The sequence below is a fragment of the Peromyscus leucopus genome, chromosome 16_21, assembly GCF_004664715.2.
Source record: "Peromyscus leucopus breed LL Stock chromosome 16_21, UCI_PerLeu_2.1, whole genome shotgun sequence".
NCBI lineage: Eukaryota > Metazoa > Chordata > Mammalia > Rodentia > Cricetidae > Peromyscus > Peromyscus leucopus.
This window is the reverse complement of record NC_051084.1, coordinates 19,517,547-19,544,567: the sequence shown is the minus strand read 5'-3', so window position 1 is coordinate 19,544,567 and position 27,021 is coordinate 19,517,547. Positions and strand designations below refer to the sequence as shown.

The 27,021-nt window shown below is 47.8% G+C and overlaps 1 protein-coding gene across 6 annotated transcripts in view; it reads right to left on the bottom strand.

The window, feature by feature from the left end:
* Positions 1-1,198: 1,198 nt before the first annotated feature.
* Positions 1,199-27,021, bottom strand: part of Dip2a (disco interacting protein 2 homolog A) — an 86,671-nt gene continuing 60,848 nt past the window's right edge. For 3 of the 6 annotated variants that reach the window (XM_028874265.2, XM_028874262.2, XM_028874264.2), the window contains 19 exons: positions 26,354-26,481; positions 22,690-22,804; positions 20,850-21,051; positions 20,124-20,233; positions 19,960-20,040; positions 18,327-18,450; positions 16,058-16,179; positions 15,807-15,918; positions 14,275-14,384; positions 13,422-13,552; positions 12,266-12,434; positions 11,754-11,924; positions 10,579-10,608; positions 9,541-9,602; positions 9,259-9,316; positions 7,605-7,679; positions 4,774-4,948; positions 3,977-4,100; positions 1,199-3,346 (listed from right to left, as the gene is read on the bottom strand). In XM_028874265.2, coding sequence (XP_028730098.1) covers positions 3,094-3,346; positions 3,977-4,100; positions 4,774-4,948; positions 7,605-7,679; positions 9,259-9,316; positions 9,541-9,602; positions 10,579-10,608; positions 11,754-11,924; positions 12,266-12,434; positions 13,422-13,552; positions 14,275-14,384; positions 15,807-15,918; positions 16,058-16,179; positions 18,327-18,450; positions 19,960-20,040; positions 20,124-20,233; positions 20,850-21,051; positions 22,690-22,804; positions 26,354-26,481 — 2,352 coding nt within the window. In that variant the 3' untranslated portion in view covers positions 1,199-3,093. Of the gene's footprint in view, positions 3,347-3,976; positions 4,101-4,773; positions 4,949-7,604; positions 7,680-9,258; positions 9,317-9,540; positions 9,603-10,578; positions 10,609-11,753; positions 11,925-12,265; positions 12,435-13,421; positions 13,584-14,274; positions 14,385-15,806; positions 15,919-16,057; positions 16,180-18,326; positions 18,451-19,959; positions 20,041-20,123; positions 20,234-20,849; positions 21,052-22,689; positions 22,805-26,349; positions 26,482-27,021 lie in introns of those variants that run through there. The other 3 variants (XM_028874263.2, XM_028874266.2, XM_028874267.2) reach the window with 3 other exon arrangements.

Here is a 27,021-nt window from a genome sequence, read left to right as displayed (position 1 = left end):
TGTAGTTTTCCAGACTGGCTGGGCCATGTGTTAGCTTTCTTGCCACTGTGACAGAATGTCTGGTATAACTAAAAAGGGATAAAGATTTATTTAGCTCCTGTTTTCAGAGGTTTCATTGTGGGAGGAAGTGCATGGCGGAGGAGCTCACACCATGGCAGATAGGAAGGGAATGGAAAGAATAGGAGACCAGGTATACCTTCCAAGGTATGCCCCAGAAACCCACTCCATCTAGTTAGCCTCACCTCCTGGAGACCACGTGTTCCAACACATGAACTTGTGGAGAAAGCTGAGCGCACTGGAGACCAGAGCCTGAGAACTGGCAATGAATTGAGCTGGACTGCAAGGGGCACATAGTAAGTACTTTGGGGCACCTGAGCTACCAAGACAGAAGACAGGAGCTATCAGCAGGGATTCCTGATGTCCTTTTGCCCCAGTCATATGGTACAGTCTTCACATACAATTTCCATATGGTCAGGGGCATCTGCTTACTCAAGCCTCCTGAACTCCTCTAGAAAGGCAGATGTGGTGAGTGCTTTCTCTTCAAGAACCTTCTAGGAGACTATTGCCCATGTGACTAGAGCTGGGCATGAATTTTATGCCAATGCAAGCTCCCACACCGTGTATCACCTACTCATAAATGACACTTTTATTTGCTGGGGGTGGGGAAATTCTGTCCTCCGGTGAGCAGTGGTCCACACTCACAGAGGCACCTGAGCTAACCCTGCTGAGAAGCTGTACCCTCCAGCTTGGCCCTGTCTGGGGAGATGCTCTAAGGTGACCAGATCTCTGCAGGGGGCCTGAAATCCTCTCCAAGCAGCCTGAGGCAAGGGGACTAGAGAGGGAGGAAACTCTAGCAGGAGAGAAGAGTGAGCTGAGACCACTCCCCAGGACAGTGACAGCGTTAAAGGAGTAACTAGCACTGAGAAGTGGCTGGGACCAGACCATGACCTCTCCTATATGGCCCTTCTGGGGGTAATGGGTATCCAGGCACTACACGCACCACAAACTGACCTACCCATGCTACCAGTAGAACTGAAGCCAGGCGGGAATGCCTCTGTGGAGATGAAGCAGGCATCAGGGAGGTAACCCAATGCGCAATGGTGGGTGGTGCTGGCACAGCAGCCCAGGAAGTGCTGTGCGCAGTCATGCACACCACACGATGCTGTCATTAAGACGTGTAAAGAATGTATGTGACAGATTCAAAAGTCTGCAATTTATTAGGTACAAAAGCAGATTATAAAATATGGTCCTAATTTTGCAAGAAAAAAATTTTTTTAAAGGTTAAAAATCCCTGAGATTCATGGCAATACTAAGACTGCCATTACTCATAAGTAGGACTGTAAAAGATTTTAAATTTCCTTTCTTACACTTCAATGTGTTTTCTATATTTTATACTATAAGCCTAATTGTTCTTGTATTTCTGAAAGAAATAATGCATTAATAAAATACATCCTATTTGGGGAATTTTTTAAAGCCCTTTCACACATTTCAAAATGCAGAATTACAAAGTCAATAGCTTTTATTAACATGATATAAAAAATTAGTGTGATATACAGAATTCCCAGAGAGTAACTTTAAAACATTTTAATACAATTCTTAAAATCTTAACTTACCAGATACGTTCTTACTGCCACTGAGTTTTTAATACAAAAAGTTTACAAGCGCTGTTTACTATAAAACTACAACATTGAGACTGTGGCTAGGTAGTCTGTTCGCTTCTCAGTCATTTACTATGAACCTTCTTTAGTCTGTTGCTAAACCTCTGATGCCAAGTAATAAGTTACATGGATTCTGTACACAATTTTAACAGGATTATTAAAATTCCAGTATGTTTGCACATACTACACCACAGTTTGATACCATGAGGAAAAAGGGCTATTGCACACAGTGCTTTCCAAGAGTGAGATGCGAGAGGAGGACCAGTTAGCTGGACTCATTGAAGCACAAATCCAGGCTAACTCTAGAAAAACCTAGCTGTTTCAGTGAAGCAGGTATGATTCATAAACTTCTCTACCCTTGAAAGTCCCTAAACCCCAACAACTTGATAACATTAATCTTTGATTAGTCATATAAAAATAATCTTAGATTCATGCTGGACTTCAAATTCTTAGATGTATCTAAAGGATTTTACATTCTCTTTTCTGACGTAAGTACAATATTAGATCACTTGGATTTCAAGTTTGAATAAAATAACTAAAAATGGTTTGGCCAAATTTTTATAGGCACATAACTCAAATGCAAAGCCAAGAGGCTGCAGCGGTGTCCATCCCAGACAGCCAGGTTCCCATGGCAACTCAAGTGTGTAAGAGACCCAGCTAGCACATGGGTACAACCTTAGGTTGCCACTTAGGCTTCCAGATCTGTTCATAAAAATAATTCAGTATAATTCATGAGAAGAATTAATATTGTGATGTCATGAGAACTTGCAATATAAATGTCACTTAGTTTAGGCTAGGAAAGTGATTTTAAATGAAAGGCTGGCTTATGTTTCTGAAGTAGATCTAACTAAACAGTCCAAATGGCACTTACTGGGCATCAGTGACAACACACGCAGACAGCCAGGCACATCTGCTCCAATAATCACACTGGCAAAGGAAGCTGTGCGGCTCAGTGGCGTCTGGGGATGCGGAGAGCAGGGCTGCTCCTTTTATCAGCCTTCCTAGGCAGGCTTGGCTCAAAAGTTCTCTCCAGCATAGACTTCACATATATGCTTGTTATTACAAATGGGAATAAATAATCAGGAGATTATATACTTAGAAATCAGGAATATTTTTAGAGTAAGAAAGTGCAAGCTCGCAGTATAGCGGAGAACAGCCATGGTGTTGGCAATGTCCACAGCATAACACCAGGCCTTTCCTTCCCTTCCCAGTCACCCACGTTTTGGTAAATATACTTGGCATCCCCAGAACATTTCTTTAGTTGATTCAGATATGTTCTAACATGACAGTCAGGACGCTGTTGAGAGGATCAGAAGAGCACACACGAGAGTGAACTGATGAAGCCTGAAATCCCTTCTCCCAGGGCATCAACAGTGCAGCTCATCTTGGCCTTACGCCTCTGCTGGGCCACACTCCCAGCTCCGTCCAGCCACACTCACATATTGTAGGCCACGTAGATGGGGTCCAGCTGGTCAGCCAGGAAGCCATCACGCAGGTGCATGCGCTGCTTCTCACCCCGAGAGTTGATGGGGATCACTCCAGGATCTACGATGACCACCACACCCACCACAAGGTAGTGTTCCTCCAGCACGACATTGGTCACCAGCGCTACTAGGTCCAGGGCATCCTGCTCCAGACCGTCCAGCTCCACCACTACCACCAGCAGATTGGTCCAGGTAAACACAGCACTGAAGGAGAACAGACAGTCACGGACATGGACAGCACTGGGAGCAAGCAGATGCTTGGAAAGTATGCCAGAGTTAGCAGAGATACCTGCTTCCATTCATGGGCCCAGCACTGTCACTCAACACCATTTATAATCTTAAAGCTGGACTAACTGTGTCTTACAGGAATATCTACTCCAACTTTCTTGATAAAAATCAAAAACTATCTTGATAAGAATCAAGAACAAAGCTGGGCTTGTCCCAGGCGAAGCTCCCTGCAGAATAAAGAGATATGGCTCACCACCGTTTTAAAAAGTAAATCACATTTAAACTAGAAAGACTTCAGAATGAGAACAGCGGCGGTCTCACATTTTGCCTGTATGCCGAATCATACAGCTGTGTGATTTAAACCTGATCAGGAAAAGCAGAAGACATGGAGGCCTTCTCTGGTGCTGTGTTGTAGAAATGTGTCTAGAAAAGGTAAGAGGTGCAGGTCCACTGGGGAAGGGGAAGGCAATCCAGTTCACCAGGAACTGTACATGTGTAGGGACTGTGGTCATGGCAGAAGAGTGCCTGGTGCTGCCCTGTGTGCAGTGCTCATGCCCAAGGAGAGGCTGGAAGAACAGCACAGGAAGTCCCTCCATCAGCTCTTACCATTCTGCAATGCTCCTGTGTGCACGGATCACAGAGGTTTCTATGTCGATGGGGTGGTACCGCATGCCTCTCAGTTCTAGCGTTTCATCCAGAGACCCAACAACATACAGTGCATCATGTCGCTCTGTGAACATGAGTATGTGCATGCTTAGGAAGCAAGTTACACAGTGAGTCTGCCTACCCTCTGTGTATGAACCCTGCCAGATGCCCTGTGCCGCATGGAGGCCACGACACCATCATCTCTCGGTTCTTGTGCTTCAAGCCAAGAGGACTGGTGGAGATGTCAACAGTTTAAGTCTTACCTGTGCAGTGGTCAACAATCTCAGTAGTTAAAGCAGTGTAGGTTAGTATGTTTTAAATCATTTTAGCTACAGAATGGTGTGGCAACCACAGGCTACAAAGCTCTGACTCCAGATGTTAGGCCTACAAGGCCCAGCCCTTTGGGGCAACCATCACAGCTTGGCCTCATCAGGGTGGAAAGGGTACCACATATGACTGAAGAGCCGTGCGATTAAGAATGAAGTTTCTGGGATGGCTATGTCACTTGGGGGGAACCTCACGGCGTATGGCCAACAGCTGTCACAGTCTGAGACTGTGAGGGGCAGAAACAGGAGGAGGAACAGAGCAAAGTGTATGGGCGCCTATTCTTTACCCCACACTGAACAACACAAATTATGGCCAGTGGTAGGTATATGTGGGGTGGGGGTATTTCAGGTAATTCAGGGCTCCCAAGCTACAGCAACAGAACCCCCAATCCCTGTAGTGCTGGGGCAAACCCTTCACCCAAGAGCTCTTACCTCCACTGGCATCAGTCAGCTCTGTCCTGCGAAGAAAGCCAAGGTAGCCAGTCCTCGCCCAAATCGTCTGGGTATCTCCAAAGCTCAGCCGGGCACTGAAGTGGTCAGCATGAAGTGTCTCCTCCCCATAGACCGTGTAATACCCAGTGGCATTGTGGGGACTGCTCACCCAGATCTAGTGGACAGGGGTAGTCAAGAAGACAAGCAAACCACTGAGTACTGATTCTGTCCTGCAGAGTCTATGGCCCAAGATGACCTCTTGATAACACCAAAAAGGTAAGGGGAGCATTTCCAATGTCTTATTTTGTGAACTGAATATAACTACAAGCATAGAGAGCAAACACAAATATGATTAATTACTATTATTATTTTTCTTCCTTCCTCCCCCTACCCAATCCTCCTCCTCCTTTTAGACAGGGTTGATGGGGGAACGTCTTTCTGTACGCTGTGGTTTGTGTTGCTCTGATTAGTTGATTAATAAAACCATTTGGCCTATGGCAAGGCAGCTTAGAGGCAGGTGGGAAATTCAAAGAGAGAGACAGGAAGAAGGTGAGGGAGACACCAGCCAGCTGCCCAAGGAGCAACATGTAATGGGACACAGGTAAAGTCATGGAACATGTGGCCATACATAGATTAATAGTTATGGGCTAATTTAAGATATAGAGCTAGCTAGATAAATGTCTGAGCCATGACCATGCAGTTATAATTAATATAAGCCTCTGCGTTTACTTGGGGGACTTGAGTGGGAGAGATTTGTCCCGACCACCGGCAGGCCGGGACACAAGAAATCTGGTCACACAGGGTCTTGCTATGTAGCTCAGGCTGGCATCCAATTCATAATCCTACTTCAGCTTCCTGATTACTAGAACTGTGTGTGTGTGTGTGTGTGCGTGTGTGCACCCAGCATAACCTCTTCTAGAATAAATTGTTCCTTTGTTGCAGGAATGGTATCTGTATGGCTCTGTCCTATCTGGATATGTTTCCACTTTCATATTTCAAACGACAGTGAAGTGAGAGAGAATGGGGGTAGTGTGTTGTTCACGTGCACTGTGTGTGGAGAACACACAGCTGCTCACTCACTCATGACTAAACCATGTGAATGGCACACCGGTGTCCACAACACCCCTGTGCACCTGTTGTCAAGTGCATTCATGCAGGATAATCAGGTGTGAGTTGATATGCATCCATGGATAGACCAAAGTCTATAGGTGTGTGCCCATAGTCCTCAGAAGTGCCGAGGGGCCTCCGAGACAGAGCCCACCCAGACCCCATGAAGCTGCCCACACTAACAATGTCATACAGCAGCTTCCAAAAAGACAAGCACAAAGGAGGGCAGCCCCCAGGAGGAGTAGGTCCCCCATTCAGCTCGGACTCCCATGTCTTGTGGGTACTCCCTTGCAGGCTCTCCTTGCCCTTACCTAGTGCCCGTGAACTGGGGACCTACTTGGCCCCTGCCCATAAGTGAGGGGCCCTATCTTCCCACTGAACACAACTGAGGGAACCCCGCAACCTGCTCACTACTGTGAGTAAAGAGCCTTTTTTGCCCATTGCCTCTGAGTGAGGGACCCACATGCTCACTCCCTGAGTTGTAGTGGGTAGCTGTTCCAGCTTTGACCTTGAAGCACTGCCCCTAGTGAGGCATCCAGTACCTGCCCCTGGGGTGTGGATGAGACGGGAGCCCTTAAGACCCGAGATGTGTACATGCCAGCTCTCTTGGCTCCTCATGATCCTGGATGCTGGATGGCAGACCAAGTCAGGGTTCTTCAGAGAACCATGTTGGACTGCACCTCACCTCTCCTGGATCCTGTAACTGACCCCTTTACTGGTTGTATAAACCTCTTTTAACTAACAGATAAACTACGTGGAGTTGCCTTGTTAGTTCCCCGCTTTAGTGAGTGAAGTACTCTACCTACCCAGTACCCATGAATGATGGACCCCACTTTCCCACTGTCTGTGACAGACTCCACTGGCCTACTCTTCATGACCGAGGAAGAACACCTGTTCACTGCCCTTGTGTGAATGGTATACCTACCTATTACCTGGAAGTGAGGGACTCTCCTGCCCCTCTGAGCAAGATAACCTATCTACCTAAAACCTATGATAGCCTCTGTGTGCCATAATTGCCTCATACATGCCTGAGTCTTTGGGACACCAAGGATCCTGAGCCTGGAATAACGTCCTGTGTGGCCTTGAACCTGGCCAGTGTTTGATTGCTACTGGGTCTGTGACCTTGGCTCTGATGCAATACCAAGTTTTAAGGAGTGGCTGACCAGTTCTGCCCAAAGCAGCTGTTCCTGTTCCCTGGGCTGCTGATGGTCCCATGTGACTCTCCTGGTATCCCAGTGCCCTTATAACTTGATTGGTGGGGTAACCCAGTGAGAGGAGAGGCATCTTTCCCCATATACTGTGAAGCCCTATATACCAGCAGAGTCTAAGAGTGCAGGAGAGGTAAGAAAGAGACGACTTCTAGATTCTCAAAGGACATATGGAAGTTGGAAAGCAGCTGAGAACACTTGCTGCTCTTCCAGAGGACCTGAGTTTGGTTTCCAGCACCCACCTCCGGTAGCTCACAACCACCTGTGGCTCCAGCTCCAGGAAAGATCCCAGCCTCTGGCATCTACAGACACCTGCACTTGTGTGCACACCCACAGAACACACAAACACACAAACACACACACACACACACACACAGGAATAATAAAAACAGATCTTTTCAAAAAGACATATGGAGTCCCAAAAGGTTTAGAATCCCTGAATTCTAAGGGAATTCTGAATGGAGGGGAGGGAAGGCTGTTTACACTGGTCCACACCCAGCCCCCGGCAGCACTTACCTCACCTAGATGTGAATCTCCGAGGGGCCCTTTGGTCTCAGTATGTGCAATGATGACCTTCACTCCTGGGAGGATCTGCAAGGAGGAAAGCTGTTAAAGAAACCTCCTAGACTTCCGACTCAGCCGCACTGGCAAGTCCCACTCCTCACACGGCCTTCCCTTTCTGCCACGGAAGCTGAGGAAGCTGGTGAGCAGGACTGACTACAGATCAGGGAGTTTAGTAGCATTTTAAAAGACGAGGCACTAACAGAAATACACTGTGACTCTGAACAAAATGGCCCTGGTCCTGAAAACGGGCCCTGTCTTCTTTACTGGGAGAGCATCCTGGGGATCCTCTACCCATCCCACAGGTGCTTCTCCCTGCAGAAAGCCAACTATAATCCTTCCCAGCCTGTCTCACTAGGCATCTGTCGGCGGGGAAGTCCTGAACCTGGGAGCTACTCTGTGCTGGCAGCCGCTGAGCGGCCAAGTGCCCTGCTGAGCTTACTACACTCAGTTCGGAGTCCTCTGTACATGGATCAGGTCACCCTGCTTTGGAAGTCCAGCCACCTGCTTTGTGTCCCCAGTCTCCTCATGAATGAAACAGAGGGTGACAATGTGGCCCTCGGAAAAGTGGAGGAGGGGCTGCGGGAATGCGTGGACTAATAATAGACAGCAGGAATCTCCTTGTTCTACACTGCTGAGTAGTTCTGTCTCCCGATGCGCTGATGCAGAGTCTATACTCTCTGCTCTCTCTGTGGTCCACCTGAATCCTGAAACCAAAGGACTCAGAATACAAATCCACCAGGCCCATGTTACTCCTGAAAAGCAGTGTGTAAAATAATTATGGAGCAGCCATACACAGACAAGGTGGGTGCAGGCATAAAGAGGATTCCTAAAGGTAGTGAGGAGGGGGAAAACATGTCAAATAGTTCTCTCTGATCACCTGCCTTCCCTCCTAAAAGACAGCCGTGGCCAGGGCAGTAGCTATGGAGGTTTGGGGTGGCCAAGTTCCAGTCCCTGCCTCTGGGGCTAACGTACATGTAGAAGTAGCCCTGGGAACCTCAGATGATCCTGGCTACAAAGAGGCTGCTGTGCAGTTGGGCAGGCAGCATGTGCCCACTCCCCTGGCCTGTCTGACTCTCTCCCTGCCTAGTCATCCTTCCTTGACCTCTCTTGCTTCTGAGGACGCCCGTCTTCCAGGGTTTGCTCTACTGACCCCACAGTGGCTCATATTCCTATGTGTGCATTCTCAGGCAGATTCAGCCCCTCCCAACCCTGGAGGTTTCTGGGGGCCTCACTAGGCCAAGACTGGCTTAGATGGCACATCTCCTCTGGTTGTGCCCTGGCGGGGCCTCTTCTCTACTGTCACCATGGAAGAGCACATGTTCCTGTCACGTCCAGTCCTGGATCAGGGCTGCCCTTTGTGACTGGAAGCATGAGGGAGGGCCCTTGACCCGCAGCCTACCCACCTCACATCCTGCCACTGTCTGCGAAGGGGCAGGTCCCTTCTCTACGTCTGTTCCTGGTGCTCCAATCATGGGCTCTAAGCTCTGAGCATCCAAATCTCTAATTTCACATTTCTAGGCTCTTCAGTGGCCAATCCCACTCCCCAGGTGATATCATATTCACTAGGAACATGCATCCCAGCACCGTCCACACCAACTTCTACTACCTTTCCAGACTCCATCAATGGCAGGCTATGCGGAGAACCCCGTTCCACCAAACGAACCCTAGAAGTTGACAAAGAAAAAAATTCACAATAAAATTTTCTAAAAGGGCAAATCACGTGTGCCCGAGTGAGCCCACAATGTCACCTCACGGGTGCAAGTGTCCCTGCCTTGGCCAGCATCATCAGCACACAGGACACTGGAGATATCCAATTCGGACAAACCCAGCCTGCGGCACTTAGTCAGCATATGGACAATGAGGCCATGCAGAGGGGGAGGGGCAGTACCTGTCGTGACGCAGTGCCCGCATGTCCACATAGACAGTCGTGGGATCTGGGCCTGTTGTGCCCTGGAAGGAGAAGAACAGAGGAATTTCCTTCAGAATTCTTGTGTTCCGCCCAGTTTCACAAGCGGGGCCATGTGGCAGCTCCTCCCAGGCTGTTTAGGACACCCAGAAGAGAAGCCGTGCATCTTGCAACCAGTCTGCACAAGGGCTCACGGTCCCCAGGGCAGAACTGATGCTGCCCAGCCAAACGGCTACTTGGCTAGATGATACTGAGCAAAACACTCAGGCACTGTGAACGAAAACATCCAATCCTGGAATTGTGACGTCAGTTCTGATTCGTTTCTGTCCCTGCTAGCCTCTGCTGTGCCGAGACAATACTGCAGGCTGCGGACATTTCCACCCAGCGTCAAGTCAGGGTCTGGAGTGTCACTTACTCTACTCAGGACCAAGTGCAGCGGATGCTTGGGTGGGCCAGACAACTTGAGTGTCGTCACACTGGCAGGATAGTGTCACAGCGCCGGATAGTACCGTCACTTAACGAGGTTTATTATTACATTTATTTAATTGCAGGCATACCCATATGCCTACAGCATGTATGTGGGGGTCAGAGGACAACCTGGGGAGTCAATTCTCTTCTTCCACCTTGTAGGTCCCATGGACTGAACCCAGGTCATCAGGCTTGGTAGCAAGCACCTTTACCTGCTGGGCCATCCCACCCCATTGGCCTAGTATTGCTATTTTATTGACAAGGAACATCAAATTAAATGGATACCTTGGTCCACATCATTCCCTGAAGAGTCTAGACAGACTAACCCCTCCGTAACCTCTGAGAACTTTCCTTTACGTTCGGCTACAAAGGAGCTCTTGTAAAGTCAAATAATCCTCATTGTGAATAAACCAAGACAGTAAAAGAAACATGTATTCTGGAATCCACCAGAAGATCACATGAACTCAGAAGCGGGGTGGGGGTAAGGAGCAGGAAGTGGGGGTGACAGACATGGAGACACTAGCAAGGTCGAGGGCTAGGGCAAGATCCTACCTGCTCAGCTAGTTTTCCCAGCCTGTTGGGCTGACAGAGGCCAGGGCGGCCAGCAGAGGGAGACAGGGAGGAAATAGCACAGGAAACAAACAGAAGGCCCCAGGCCACATGAGAAACACCGTGAGAGAGAAGAGCACATCACTGTATCTTAAAGAGCAAACACAGATCTATGTTACAAGTTCTGCCACTGCGCGTGGCGCTCACATGCTGACAGTGGTACCCCTAGTCTCTTCTGGCCACACCGTCATCTGGAACTTACGACAGTCAGAGCAGAGCCTTTTCATGGCTGAGAGGGCATCCCCAAAAGCAGGTGGGAAGTGGGGTGACACCTTCTAGACAGGTGTAGACTCTGGAGCCAAGACCTGCCCTGCACATGAGTCACCAAGAGAATAGGGTACATGCCAAGCACATGCTTCGGGAACCCAGAAAGGGTACTTTGTGGAGATTTCAGCATTTGATATGTAGATAGCTGATAAGTACTTGGCTTTAAGAAATGCTTAGAAAGAAGTGAAGTAGAGACTAGTATAAAAATCAGAAAACAGGGATAGCTACTGAAAAAGCCTTGTGATACTCCCGTCAATTCTGAAACTTCTTGGTTACTACTTCAGTGACAGTCCTAAACTAAAGTGGACAATACAAATGATCACCCTTATTAGTGCTCCAATTTAAACTTTGTACATGTGTAACATGTATGTATGTATGTGTATATATATATGTACATACACACATATACATATACATATATATATATTTGTTTGTTTTTTAAAAGCAAGTCTCTCTATGTAGCCATGGCTATTTGGAATTTACTGTGTAGACCAGGCTAGGCTCAAACTCACAAAAGATTCACAATTTACTATGGATTTCTTAGGAAAGCAAGTTCAATCTTGCTTTTAAAGATTATCTGCATATAATATTTAACTTAGAAATGTTCATAGATATAATAGTCACTGCTCAAAAACAACCTTTTTTGCTATCTAAACAGTCCTATTCATCATAAAGAATAGTGTGTCTTTCTAAACAAACTCCTCATAGTTCTCAAAGCTGAACAGTTATGTGGAAATGTAACATCCACAACTCCAAGGTGGAGAGAGAGATAAAACTATGTTCTAGTGTCAGTCTAGGAACACGTTATTCTCTGGTGCAGGTGTCAGTGATCCTAGGTGTAACCAGCTTACCTGGAGACAGATGGCCACATTGACCCTGCACCCAAAGGTGGTGCTCACAGCGCGTGCAGGTAGGCCCAGGTCTTTGAACAGCTTGGAAAAGGACTGTGTCAATGAGATCCGGGGCCGCTCCTCAGCCACGACCATGCAGGTGCGCACACAGGACAGGTTCACCCCCTTCATCTGGAGAAGAGCAAGAAGTCATTCGACAACACACACAGTCTGGGGCCCTCAACACTGACTGTCCAAAGGAATTTCTGTGGGATACCCATGGGGTCTGGCTGCAGATCTGGGGACATAAAGGCAGGTTTGAACACAAACCCACTTCCTCTAGTTCTGCCTTCGTCTAGGGAATTCTAAGCACAGAAGCACTGGTGAGGACCCTGAAAGTCTATGACCAACCCCTGTCCTGCCTCCTCACACCCCCTCCTCTCCCCTGGGTGTGCAGCTGGGGAAGAGACCCTGGCAGATGGATGTGTGCTTGGAAGAACCACCGTGGCTGTGTAGCCCAGCGTGGCACTTACCCTAAGGGCACCTGTCTGTGCACCCAGACCCTTGGTGCACATCTCCATCACTGAGTAGGAACAGAAGGTCACACGGGCCTTGTACTGGCTGACAGCAGACAGCCAGAGGGACACGTTGCTCTCCAGCTCCAGGGGGGGAACGAGCACTGACTGGTGTCCGGAATAGACACTGTGAGGAGAAAGACAGTCGGACGGAGCCAGTGCGCCGAGCCCCAGGCTCCTTCCTCACATAGGCCATTTCTCCAGCCTGAATGGGCACAAGTCTGTTCTGAAGTTCAGTGGGAGTTTCGCAGAAACACACTGTGCAGTGTGGCCCTGCACTCCACCCATCAATCAAAAACATCGGGAACAATGTATGGACGAGGCTTCCTGCGTACTGAGGGGGTCACTACTACTTTTTAGCATTTGAATGACCAGAAGATTCTTCCCAATCACTATTTTTTTTTCCTTCGAGACAGGGTTTCTCTGTGTAGACCTGAAACTCACTCTGTGGACTAGGCTGGCCTCCAATTCACAGAGATCCTCCTGCCTCTGCCTCCCGAGTGCTGGGATTAAAGGAGTGCACCACCACTGCCTCTTACCAATCACTAATGATGGGCAGTGTTTGTATTTAATGAAAAACACTTTTAGTCTTCTCCTTTTTTTAAATGATCGTGTGTGTGTGTGAGGCATATATGTAGGGTGCATATTCCATGGTGCATTAGTACAGGTCAGGGGCAACTTCACAGTCCTTTCTCCTCTCACTTTGATGTGGGTTCAGGGATTGAACTCGGGTTTGCACAGCAAGTGTCTTCACTTTCTGAGCCACCATGCTGGCCTTCATTTCTTCTTCTTTTCTTTTCTTTCTTTCTTTTTTGAGACAGGGTCTTACTATACAGGCCTAGCTGGCCTGGAACTTGCTATGTAGACTAGTCTAGCCTCAAATTCAGAAGTCCACTTATTTCTGAATACCAAGTGCTGTGATAAAGGCATCTTTCACCATGCCTGACTATTTTTACTCTTTTATTAAGTTGTAAATCCAGATTCTAACCAGCAAACAAACCCATTCACACTTCTTAAGATTGCTAGACACTCAAAAAAACCATTTAAGGGTCTTAAGTTCTGAAGAATCACACAAGCCACACAGGCCCCAGGAGCAATGGGTGCATGCCCTCACCTGCACAGACACCACAGTGCAAAGCCGAGACCACAGTAAGGGTCCAGGCAGATGGCAATCTGCCGTGAGGGGTACAGCTCACACTGAAGCTTTATGGAGCGGCACAAGGCACTTGTGGCTGCATGTGACATCTGCAGGAGTGAAGAAAAGGCCTGCTCAGGGCTGTGAAGGAAGAGAGGGTTAGAGGCCATGTCTGCTATGCACCCTGGTTGGCTGGGCATGCAGCTCCATATCACTTCCTAAGAAGATGGGTGGCTCATACCCCCATAGAACCTGAATAATACCCACAAAAACTGCACACAGAAATCTCTGCAACAAGATCCTAAGCCAGTAAATAACATTCTATCTGCACTATTACAAAATGATTTATTTGTTTTATTTATGTGTACGGTTTATGTACACCATGTGCATGGCTGCTGTCCGTGGAGGCCAGAAGAGGCTGTCAAATCCCCTGGAACTGGAATTACATGTGGCTGCAAGCCGCCTGAAATAGGGGCCAGGAACCTGGCTCCTCTGCAAGAGCAGCCAGTGCTCTTAATGCTGAGCTCTCATACCAGTTGCTTTAAGTGTACTCTTGATTCACATGAAATAAACTCAGCCAAGTCACCTCAATCTGGAGTCCAGACAGACATAGCTACAAACAGCAAAATGTGCAATATTCTCAGGTGTCTGATTTTGGCTTTCACCAATGTTTAAGATAAATTTTAAGACACAATATTGCTGCTTTGTACTTTGAATAAGAAACATCTGCCTAAAGCGACAACGCACACCCTTCCTATTTGTAGCCTCACCCCTGCCCATCCCCTCAATGTTCCCATGAGGTTGAAGCCAACAGGCACCCGTGAGGTCCTACCTTTACTCCAGCTAAGATCCCTGTAGTCGACACACTGAAGTCCAGGTACGCAAGCACATCTGGGGAGGGGGGTCTGAAAATGCTAGCGACCTTCTTTTTTGGAATGTCATCTGTTAAATAGAAGATACCAGTGACTAACGTCACAGCCTGCACAAACAAGTAAAAGCTTCAACTTCCCCCGAGACAGATCTGTCACCAAAGACAGGCTACCAGAGAGCCGGGGGTGTATTGTGTTGGCATGTGGGGAAGCTCACTCTTTCAGGAGCGATCACTGGTGCAGGCTCACCATGCCTGTTCTGTGGGTGTGGAGTCTGGATGCTGATGGGAACAGGAGAAAGCACTTCACCCTAAATGGGGAAGGCCGGGATGCTGAGGATACGCCAATATTGCAGAGGCTGCACCAGAGATACAAGACTAGCCAGGCAGACAGACTCTTGCGGTCTGTGTGCTTCAAGTTCATGAGGTAAACACTGCTACTGTCTGCTGTACCAACGGGCACAGGTTCAAGAAGGGCAAGGCTGAGCTCTTGAGACTGAAGGATTCTGGCCAGCTGGAGCACAGAGCCTGACCCCTGGCCCGTATCAGCTGCCCCCGTACTAGTTCCTCATGCCTGTCATAGTATCAGGCACACAGCTACATTAGTCTCTGGTTTCCATATGAAGCAGAACTTCAGAATGCACGGGTATGATGGAAAAGGAGGTTCCTGCCACTCAGAAGCCAGTACTCGGTCCCTAGTGGTGCTGGGGGTCTGCTAGGCTGAGCAGTCTACATCTGCAAAGCACAGCTGCCCTTAGCCACCCCTGGTACCTCAACCATAAGACATAGCTTCTTCCCAGCTGGTGTGACGGCATCTCAAGGGGCATGATGGCATTCACCAGTGATAATGACAGGGATTCTAGGGGGTACACAGGGAAAACTGTGCCCCCAAGGAGTCAGCAAAAACATGCAGACAACTGCCAGCTAACTATGTCGGCAGGAGGCAGTGGGGAACAGGATTTCAACCCTAACATGAGCATGGGGACTGCTCACAGTAGGCCCACAGTGGAGAAGACCTCAGATCCTAGACAGGAAGCCAGGCCATGTATGCAACAGTGGCATCCAATGCCCCACGAACACTGTGCCTGCTCTACCAGGTAAACCCAAGAAGGCATCTAGTCATTAACAAAGCTGATCTATTTATCTGAACTATATGTTTTCAATGTGTTATTTTATGTGTATATATGTATTTCTGAGTGTGTGTACATACACACACACACACATACACACACACACACACACACACACACACACACACACACACACATATATATGCATGCACTACTGGATCCCTTGGTACTAGAGTTACAGGCATGGGTGCTGACAACCACATCCCAGTCCTCTGCAGGAGCAACGAGTGCTCTTAACCACTGAGTCCTCTCTCCAGCTCCCTCGTGTTTTTGTCTTCATGTCACCAGTGTTAACACCATCATAGAAAGCCTTCAGGGAAGAAAGCAACAGTCTGTCTCTGCGGGGCAGCTGCTGGAGACACATACCTGTATCTAGGATGGTGGGCCAGGTCCTGACATCTACAGCGGCAGCCGCTTCTTTGGACCTGAGCAGCCGTGTAATGGCCTGCGTGCTAAGGACACACGCAGATTTGCTGACCTGTGTCACATGGAGGCAAGAACCCAAGTAAGCTGTAAGCCTAGCCCTCATCTGCACACCACTCTGCAGAGAAGAGCATGCATGACCAGCACCGGGACCCCACCCAAGAGGACATGGCCCGCCAGCAGGGAGCGCGTACCTCTACAATCATCTTCACAGTGGGCAATGTGGTGCCAAGGTTCTGGGGGTGTGGGGGTCGCACAGTGACAGGCACACAGCCACAGTACAGGCAGCCATAGAACGCAGCGATGAGATCAACCCCTGGGGAGACAGGGCGCATGGTCAACACTGGGATCAAGAGTGTAGGCATACAATTTCAGGTCTGATGAGGACAACCTAGAATATCTGTCCACAGATAGAAAAGGGGCAAGCAGGCATGATTTCCTTTTGATACAGCCATTGTTAACTCCAAATGATAAGGTTGGAGTTCACCAAACCTAGCACTGATAGTATGTACAGAGAGGAGGGCACCCCTGAGAGACCCTGGGAGGGGGTCTCGGGAAGGGCCATGAAGATGTGGGGCGGGGGTACACCAGGTGCTCACATACGGTAGTAGGAAGATCCTTGTCCTGCACAGCAGTAGCAGACCTTTGGTCCACCAGGCCCAGGTGCTACAAGGGCTGGACAAGTCTGCATACACAGACCTCAGAGGACAACCTTTGAGACACACTGCTTGCAGTGGCGTTTCCCCAGCCACCACATCAAGAGGAGCCATTCCTTCAGACACCTATAAAAACTTAACAGTCTATCGCAAAACATATTAAAATGCATTGGAGAATAATATTAATAGAAACCAGAATTTTTAAAAAAAAAATCAGACATGAATATAAATTTTAAAAATTCATTTCAAGATAAAGATGCAGCTTGAAGGAACACAAGACAACAAAGTCTTAAGATAAAAGATAAGGTGACATTTAAAACTTTGAGTGGGAAGGAGATAAGAGAAGAGGAAATGTCAGTTACTAAAGGCAGATAAAGACCCACAGATGGAAGGAGCAGAAGGAGAGAAGCAAGGGATCAGAGGGCACAGTGGGAAGATGATGTTTAAGAAACGTTCTTCGATAAAAAGACATGAAGACTCACATTCGGAAAGACCCTGGACATGAGAGTACTGAGCACGAACAATCAACGTTAACTCGGCGACACACTAGACAGGGAAAAGTCTGCATTTGTCACAAAGGCAAACACAGTAAAAGATTTCGCCCACTAGAGCAACGGGGCTGTTTCGGGTGGAGAGGGCACTGCCTTTGTTATGCCAGGAACAATGGAGCAATGGCTGAAGACAGCAGTGGTTGATCACATACACCAGGGGTTTTCTTGGAGCATAAAGTGAGTGCTGATCCCACACGGCTCCCTAAGGAGTCCTCCAGGAGAGGAGATCTAGAAAATCACTTCCCAGGGGCTGAGACAGATGTGCTAAGGGGACACACACACAGCTAGTACAGAACTGTAGACACGGGACAGTGTGAAGGGAGAATGAAGCTGTGGCAGCCACTGTCTGAGAACAGCATCTGCCGTCTGCCGCAGCCCTAGTAAGAGGGTGAGACAGAGCACCTGCCCAGCGTGTGCAAGGTCCTGGCTTCACTTCTCCATGAAAGAAGTGGGTGGAGTACAAGTGAACACATGCCAAAAAGTTCAACTTGTTCTTTAAAAAAAAAATCACCAAGGTGCCTGAGGTACTGTCATAATTATTTTGAGAATGTGGCATGTAGTGAAGGATACCAAAAAAAATGTGTAATAATAGGACATTCCAATCTTGCTATGTCCTAAAGCAGTGGTTCTCAACCTGTGGGTCTTGGGCTCTTTGGGGGTTGAATGACCTTCTCATAGGGGTCACATATCAGATCTCCTGGAGATCAGATATTTGTATCATGATTCATAACAGTAGCAAAATTACAGTTATGAATGAATTAACAATGAGAATAACTTTATGGCTGGTGGTCACCACCACAACATGAGGGACTAAAGGTCTGCAGCCTTAGGAGAACAACTGTCCTAAAGAAGCAGAGGCTTTAGAGTGGGGAAGCAATCTTAGGGAAGAGGTTTAGTAAAACCCTGTAGTTTGAACTTGAGTAGGAAGAGACAGTATGAACCAGGAACTCTCTAAGAAACACAACTATGCGTCCAAGTCTAGCTCTGATCACAGCAGCCAGCAGCAATAGCTGCCCCCTCCCTCACCCCCATCCCTTGTTCTGAGATGGTGTGCCTGGACGGGTGAAGAGTCTAGCTATAGAGCGAGACACACAGGACAAGCCTGAGAACCTGTCACCCTGACAGCAGAAAAGCTACCAAGACCACTAGGGGCAGAGGTCCCACCCAAAGGGTCCACGGCAGCACTGGCATCACAAGAGTGAGGAGGGGCCGAGCTCAGGTTCCAGAGGCCAGGAGAGGGTCTCGGGCGCCTGTACCTGGGGGATAGACCAAGGCCACGTGGTCCCCAGCATCCAGCCGCCCCTTCTCCATCAGCGCCGCGGCCACTCTCTCAGCCCTTTTGTGCAGCTGGATACAGGTTGCAGTGCTGGTGACGGTGCCCTGGAGAAGAAATCAAGTTCATTGGGAGGCTGGCACGTTCAGACCGAAGAGCGTCTGCTCTGGTACCTGTGCATCCTCCTGCATACTGGGCTCCCGTAGTTAGCCATCCAACTATGTCAATGCTAGGCAATACCGGGCTCCATAGTAGAGATGCTTGGAGCCGAGGGCTGGGCATCTCTGAGTGGCCCAACCTGAGCCTAGAAAGGTAAATACTTCACTCATACCTGACAGAGCCAAAGAGTGTAAAAAGCCAGAATACCCATGCCTGGGACCCATCTGAATCCCGAATCCTTTCCCTGAGACCTGTCTCACTGGCTTCCCCACTTCCAGCCCACAGGACATTGCCCTCTGGTCCCTGTCCACTGTTCATTCACATTTCCACTTCTCTCCACTCATCTGGAGGCTCTCCCCCACAAGCTGACTACATCTTCACTGACAATCACTATCTGTCAGCATAACTTAGAATTCAACTATCAGATAGACGTTTATGGAGACACACCAGGAAGCAAGACCGCCTCTCACATAAGAAACTTCAGGTTTTGTTTTGTTGCTTTTTGTCCCCCCCCACCCCACCCCCCCCGAGACAGGGTTTCTCTGTGTAGCTTTGCACCTTTCCTGGAACTCACTTTGGAGACCAGGGTGGCCTCCAACTCACAGAGATCCGCCTGCCTCTGCGTCCAGAGTGCTGGTATTAAAGGACTGCGCCACCACCGCCCAGCGAAACTAGTTTTTAACGAAGATTTTCCATTGTTTAATCACAGTGGGCATCAATAAACACTCTGAATGACTTGAGCATGGAGGCTGAGGAAGGAAGATGGAGAGTTGAAAGCCAGCCTGGGATATACAACAAGATCCTGTCAGATAAAACTAAATAAAAAAGCAAATCTCTGGATGAGCAAAGAGTACCAGGATCTAACTTCTTGCATTTTCTGATATCATGGTACCTGCCCTTTGTGACAAAAATCAAGGTCTCTTAAAACATGGTTGATGAAGCTGGCTGGGGAGTCACACAAGGTCTCCACAATGCTTGTTTCTGTAATCTTGCAATGTGGGGGATATAGACTCTCCTTTAGAGTCCAGGCATTCTGAGTGTGGTGTAGAGCATTAACAGGTATTCAGACCACATGACAGTGAATTCTCAGCCTCAGAGGAGAAGCAGGGTGGAGCAGCAAACAGTGTTTGCCATTTCAAAGATCTACGCAAATGTACCGAGTCTGCATGCCTAAGGTGATCACATAAACATTCCCTTTCAGCTCATAAGCCCAAGTATTTACACAGATACAGTTCCTAGTAAGAAAATGGAGCTGACAAAAATTTTCCAGACAACTACAAAGTCAAACAGAAAGACTTTTTGTCAACTGCACAAAGCACAGGTCTCTACAAGAAAAGCAACAGGCAGAGAGAACCCTGCCACAGAAGGGATCAGAACCTAATAGCTTTCTATTGTCCTAACAAAAATAAGGACTTGGAAATGACAGAGTGGAAAGACCTCCAAAGCCCTGCACTTACCTTGGCATTCAGCAACAAGAAGAGTGGGTGGTCGGGGGTGGTGTGAGCTCGCCACTGCAGCACATCCGCCAGGAACAGGAACTGCACAGAGAAAGGAGGCTTGGCATGCGCACGGTGTCTTGGATGCCACACACACCCCTCCGCCCCCAGGAGCCACCCAGTACCTTCCGGGCCTGGTCGCTGTCCTCCAGGTGGGCCAGCTCTCTCCCAGAGGCCTGCGCAATCCTTTTTCCAGCAACTAGGTTCCCAACAATCATTGAGGCTGGTCCAACTTCTATAAACATATTCCAAATGACAAGTTGGGAACTTCTGATCCATAAATGTCACTTATATATAAAACACTTGATACTTTTGAAACATACCTGAATTGGGTATTTGACTCTTTTCTTAAAATAAAAATATTCAGAATCACTCTTAAATACAATCAGTAAAATAAAGTTAGCTTTTCCTACTTATATAACCAAAGCAATGACAAACTGAATATAATAGTTAAACTTGTCTTTACACTTAGTTTTGTGTTAAATCAGACACAGGAAATTGGCCCTTGAGAAACTTCCATTCTGGCAACTTAATGGCCACCAGAGGCTCCTTGGATTCCAGAGCCCACATCTGCTTATAGACATCATTTCTACCTCCAAGGAGCTACCCTTGAATTTACCATTAAAACTGGTTCCTAACAAGCAGATAGAAACCAACAGGCAGATGCACCAGCAACGTCCCCTTTTGTGAACTAGGAGCTGGTGCATACACACTCGGATCCTTAACCCCAGGACCAGAGAGGTGGGTACTTACTATTGCAAGACCCAGTGCAGCTGTATCCCCAGCCAGGACTGCAGTCACATCAATTTTAAAGCCAGACTTATTAAGTCTTATTATTGGGCACAACTAACCTGGCTGCTTCTGGCGAGGCTTGGGAAGGTTGGTAACACAGGTGTGAGGGCACATCAACACATTGCATGGGTGTAGCATCCCTTCCAGAAAGCGCTGCTTGGTTTCGGAAATGTGAATTCCTCCAAGAGGAGCCTTGGGCAAGGTGTTGGCAGGAACGAGGGCCAAACAGTACACACCCACCTGGTGGATGCTGTCGATGGCCTGCAAGGCAAGAACTCTGCTGAGCGTGTGCTGCCAGCCCACGGGGGCGAGAATTGGAAGGGGGCAGCACACAGAACAGAAAACTGAAGTGCAGAGGTCCAGGAGGCCGAGCGACCTCTGAAACATCTCGTTACGCAAAGAAGATGGAGAGCGTGCCTATTTCTACCATAAGACACAGAGTTTACAGACACAAACACATAAACCTATGTAACTGCTTTTATTAAAAACATAAAGCTCAGTAGCCACAAAATCATAGTGAGGCCTCCAGCTGGGATGAGGTGAACCAAAAATGACAGAAGCTGGACATCCTGAACTTGGAATTATGTTTATATTTCAAACACAACCACTGAAGTGTAAAAAGCAGCCCCTAATAAGTGAAAGTAAAAAGAATGTACTTAATCAGAATTTAGCTAGCGGCACGGTTCAGAGGCTCAGTTTAATGTGGCTTTAAACAGTCTTGATAGCTGATCCTCAGGGAGAAGTGCTCAAAGGAAGAGAATTGCAAAATCATGTGAGCTGTTCCCAGCTCTCCTGTCTGGGTCAGCACGGAGACCACACTGTGGGACACTGGAGCCCAGTGGCCAGAAGTCACTGGGTGATACTGCCTAGCTGTTGGCCACTACATTGACAGGAGGACACTGATGTAAGAGGAAACTGTATGGTCTTGAGTTTGAATAAGAACTCTCAGCATAAATTCAGAATACAGAGAATCTTACAAACATTTTCTATTCTGTCTTCTGAAAAGCACCCAAGGTCATGACTAAGCAATAACCAGTAATGACTAAGTGATACCTGGAGTAAGGTCAAGTTCACAGACAGTGGCCCCCAATATCCCACTCAAGACTGCACAGGACAGGCACCCTTGTGTCTGGCCTACCTGTTCCTACTGTGGCCTCAGAGACCTCAGGCTGTGTGTCAAGAGACTCCCATTGACCTCTGAATGATAACAGTCATAGCTACCACACATTGAAACCCAGACATAGTTCATGAGGAAACAGGCCAACTCAGGGATCACCCCGAAGGAGTCAGACTCTGAAATCCATTCGCCATCTTTCCTTCCTGTATGTTCTAGTGAATGAGGAAGGATGGATGAAAAAGTCACAGTGTGACTGCCACAAAATCAATAGATCACAAGCACAGGACATACGGGTGCCAACAAAGGGGGGGCCCCAGGCTCCCTGAACCACCTTCAACAGGAGTCTGGCCAGAAAACTGGCCTATTCCAGCCAAGCCTCCAGATCCACTGAACAGGGCAGACACGTCAGGTCAGACTGAGGAAATGCCACTCTACAACCTGCTTTCCTCAAAACTGCCACCAAAATGACAGGGTCATCTACAGACTAAAAAGAACTTGTCCCTACCTATGTCGTGACAGTGTCAAACCAAATAACCACTAGACAGTTCAGGAAATTTGAACTGTTAATTTTAAGATATGTTAATGGTATTTATGGAGGTACACATGAAGCAGTATGACGGAAATGGGGGGCTACTATGTTTTGTTTACACTTGATAAACCTGAAATGCTCTATAACAAAGCGTGGCCTCTCTGACTCTCGTGGCGCAGACGTCTGTTTCCCCTCTAACTGTCTGTCATCTATAGACATGTGCTGGGAACAGTGACCATCCCCGTACGCCCACCTGCAGCACACGGCTCATCCATTGGAAGCTGTCTTCCTCTGAGGCGTCAGGCCGCTGTTCAGCCACCAAGACAATCCGGTCATCGTGCAGCACAGTCACGGAGAACACAGCGATCCTGAGGGAAGGCAAAGGCCAAGTGGCTATACAGAAGTGTGCTGTTCCCCCTCTCAACCAGGGCTACATCAAAGATGCCAAGTTCTGGGTAGTCAACACATTACTTATTGTAAACGCACGAAGTGACCTGTCATTCTAATCTCGAGTATTACAGCCGGAACAGTTTCAGCTCACAAAATGGGAAGATTGTAGTACTAAGCACACTGTTTAAAAGCTTTCTTCGTATTTACTTTTTTTTGTTTTTAAATCCCAACTGCAGTTTTCCCTCCCTCCTCTTCTCCCAGTCTCTCTCCCCCACCCACCCCACCCACTCTACTCTTCCTCCTCCATTTCCCTTCAAAAAGGGCAAGTCTCCCATGGATGTATCAACTGCCATGGTATATCAAGTTGCAGTGAGACTAGGCACCTCCTCTCATATTAAGGCTGGACTAGGACACATGAATCTCACTGTGACGGGGAAAATTTCTTCATTCTAATATTAAGGTAACATTTCCTTGTGAATAACTCTTTAAACGTTTTACTTTGTAAACAAAAGATCAAATCCTTCAATAATGAGTTGATTAATACTAATTGTGACTGATTTATTTGGACTTGTTTCTACTACCCAACTTTACAGATTTCAGCAAGTCCTCTTCCATTTACATTTCTCTCCCTAAGGACTGAAGAGATGGCCCAGAGGTTAAGAGCACTGGCTGCTCTTCCGGAAGACCTAGGTTTGATTCCAAGCAACTACATGGTAGCTAATAGTAATCTGTAACTCTAGTCCCAGGGACTCTGATGCCCTTTTCTGGACTCCGTGGGCACCAGGCACACATATGGTACACAGGTATATATGCAAAATACCCATGCACATAACATAAAAATAAACCAATTTAATGTTTTATGTTTTCCTACAGCATGTGCACCTGGTAGCTCCTGTGTGGTCAGAGGAAACCCTCCAGGAGTCAGTTCTCACTGTCCACAATGTGGGTTCCAGGGTTGAACTCCCTTCCTCCCTTCCTTCCTTCCTTCCTTTCTTTCTTGTGTTCGTGTGCCTGCTCTTGTTTGTGTATGTATTTGCCTGTGTGTGCATAAGCACCTTTCTTACTGTTTTGGACTAGCAAGGTTATCTCTGTCTTCTTCCATCAAAGTTAAAAAGTCGGGTTTCCCCACCAAACTCCTTATGTGAGAATGTCTACCACTCTAATTCTGTGTCATCACAGACAGATGTTTTCTTACCTTCTCCTTGTATGCCCACGTGTTCTATAACACAGCATCTACACCCCACTCACACATTGTTTTATCCGGCAAGCTTTCCTCAGTGCTGGCTTCCTGTCGTTCTTCTTGTAGCTTTCCTAAATTTACTTCCCCAATACATTGTCTAAGTTTTTCAATATGGAATTTATTGTGACAAAATTCCCGAAATCCATATGCCTGAGATTCCACAAGTTAAGGGACAATATAGATAGGCACTGTGCTGTTTAGTTTTTTGTCAGCTTGTTACAGGCTAGGGTTATCTGGGAAGAGGGAACCTTTTAATTAAGAAAAGGTCTCTACCACTACACTGGCTTGAAGGCAAGTCTGTTGAACATTTTCTTGATTGATGATTGATGTGAGAAGGTCCAGCCCACTGTGGGTGGTACCAACCCTAGGCATGCGGTCCTAGGTTATATAAGAAAGCAAGCTGAGCAAGACACAGACAGCAAGCCCACCAGCAGCGGTCCTCTGTGGTCTCTGCTCCGGTTGCTGCTTCCAGGTCCCTTCCTTGAGCTCTTGCCCTGACTTCCCTCTGTGATGAACTGTAAGGTGTAAGATGAAATAAGCCGTTTGCTCCCCAAGTTGTTTTTGGTCATGGTGTTTATCACGAAAACAACGAGGACAGGCAGAACAGAATTTAGGTTAGAACCTGAAAACATTCCTCTGCCATCTCAGCAAATCAGCTCCACTGTGGCTGGAAGTCTGTCACATTCTGTTCAGCATCCCCACAGCTTTCCAAGTAAGAACAGCTGGCCCTGAGTCGAGTGTGCCAGCTTCCCGAACCTGCAGACAGCTCTTCAGCTTCATGCACACCCTCCTCCTGAGTCGCTAACTGGATTCCCTTCCTCTCTCCTACCCCTTTTCCTAATTCCTTTCAACTTTCTATTTCTTTATTCTGGAGTAGTTTCTTAATTTGATTTTCTACATTATCCAGAATGTCCACTCACTGAGATGCCTGTATTCCTCAGGTCCCAGGAAGAAGCAGGCAGGCTACCCTGTTTGCAGAACAAAATCACCCCACATCAGTAAGTCACTTGGGCTGGCCTGACTTTATCAAGGCACTTGCTCAGGTCCAGTAGGATGTGAAGCAGTCTCCCTAACTCACTCAAAACCAGGGAGTATATATCCCTAATGAGCATCTCCATGGACATCTCTACCTATAGCATCTGAGTTTCTGCTTTAGGGGACAAACCACTGGCAAGGTATTTGTGCCCCAGACCACTACCACCTTTTGCCCACTTGCTATGACTCCCTAATTATTTCTTTAGTGCATGTTCAAAGGCAGGGCCTAGCCTGGCTCACAGGTACAATAACTGAAGTTAAAAAAAAAAAAGGCACTTACACATCCTTTTGAGAAGAAGAAAATGTAAGGGCAGTGGCTGGACAGACCCAAGGACAAAGAACTCAGGAGCGGGAGGAGCTAGACAAAATCCCTTCTCAACCCCTTCCCCGCAGTGTCAAGGCCCAGAGGCACAGTCATCTGCTCAAGAGACATGAGAGTCTCTAACGCCTTTGCTTGATAAATACAGCAAAGCTGAGGACATTTTATTCCAGGAGCAACGAATACGTTGTGTCTTCCAAAATCCTACTAGAAAGAAGAGTTTTCCCTCAGTAGTCACAGAGGGGCACTGCTCACGAGACAACGAGGAAGCTGGTATCTCCTCGCTTCTCAGCAGCCGACAGCCCTTCGGCCTTTCACCCAATCATGTATTTGGATCTTACTCTCCTTCTGCATTGTTTGTGTTTTGTTTTTGTTTTTTGAGAGAGGGCTTCTCTGGGTAGCCCTGACTGTCCTGGATCTCACTCTGCAGACCAGGCTGGCCTCAAACTCACAGAGATCCACCTGCCTCTGCCCCACCCCCGGGTGTGGGATTAGAGGCGTGTGCTACCGCCACCACCCAGCTTCCTTTTGAAATTTTAATTAACTTGTTTGTTGGTTGAATATGGATGTTTTACCTGCATATACACCTATGTTCCATGTGTGTGCCTAGTGCCTGAGGAGGCCAGAATAGGGTGTCAGATACCCTGGAACTGGAATTACATCTTCCTAGTGGTGCTGGAATCGAACACAGTGCTCTTAATCTCTGAGACACCTCTCCAGTCCCAGACTTTACTCTCTTAAGGAACTGAACAAAATGGAAAATGAAGACATTTAGCTCTGCTATCACTAATGCAAACAGTTTTCTCTCTCTTTGGGTAACTTTTCTGATATATTTGCAAACTCGGGTTTACTGGCTTTTCTCTGCTACAAGGACTTCCCAGACTTTAGTACAGACGAGATCTGAACCCAGGAGCAGGGTCCGCAGCGCTTCACCTGCCTCTGTAGACAAACTTCATGGGCTCCACGGCCAGGGCAGTAGCTACAACGTCATCTGCATTATGTCTGCGTACTCCTACAACCATCAGCCCGTCCAGCTTGCCCACGACGAAGACCAGGTTGTCCTGAGAAAAGGGTGTGGTCAGGCCTCATGAGAAGAATTTGACAGGACAGAGAACCCAGCACCTCACACAGGGTCAAAAAAGTGATTGCCCTTCAGTACTCGGTCGGGTGGGACAGACTAGGTGGGTTAAGGGTGGCACTGAAGGGTGGGAAAGGGTGTCACGACAAAAGGGCTAGAACGCTGTGGGTGAGCAGGTGAAGGCCTCTGAGGCGGCAGCAAGACAAGGCTCCTGGTGTGTCGTGTGGCCCGTGAGCTAGCTGCAGCTACAGACAGGGCCACAGTATGCTGCCGATACTAAGCAGTCCTCGACTGCAGACACCCACCGGGGGAGCACTCCCCTCCCTGAGCTGAGACAAACACTGTTGCTGGGAAAGGATAAATAAGATCATCTACCTGAGAAAAGGTGGGCCAAGACGCTACAGAATGTATCCGTTTTAACATATTTTAAACATCAAATGATAAAAATGAAAACACCTGTGGCTGGATAGGCACTACATGCAGGTAAAGAACAGGTCAGGGTGGCCAGCATGAATGACCAAGG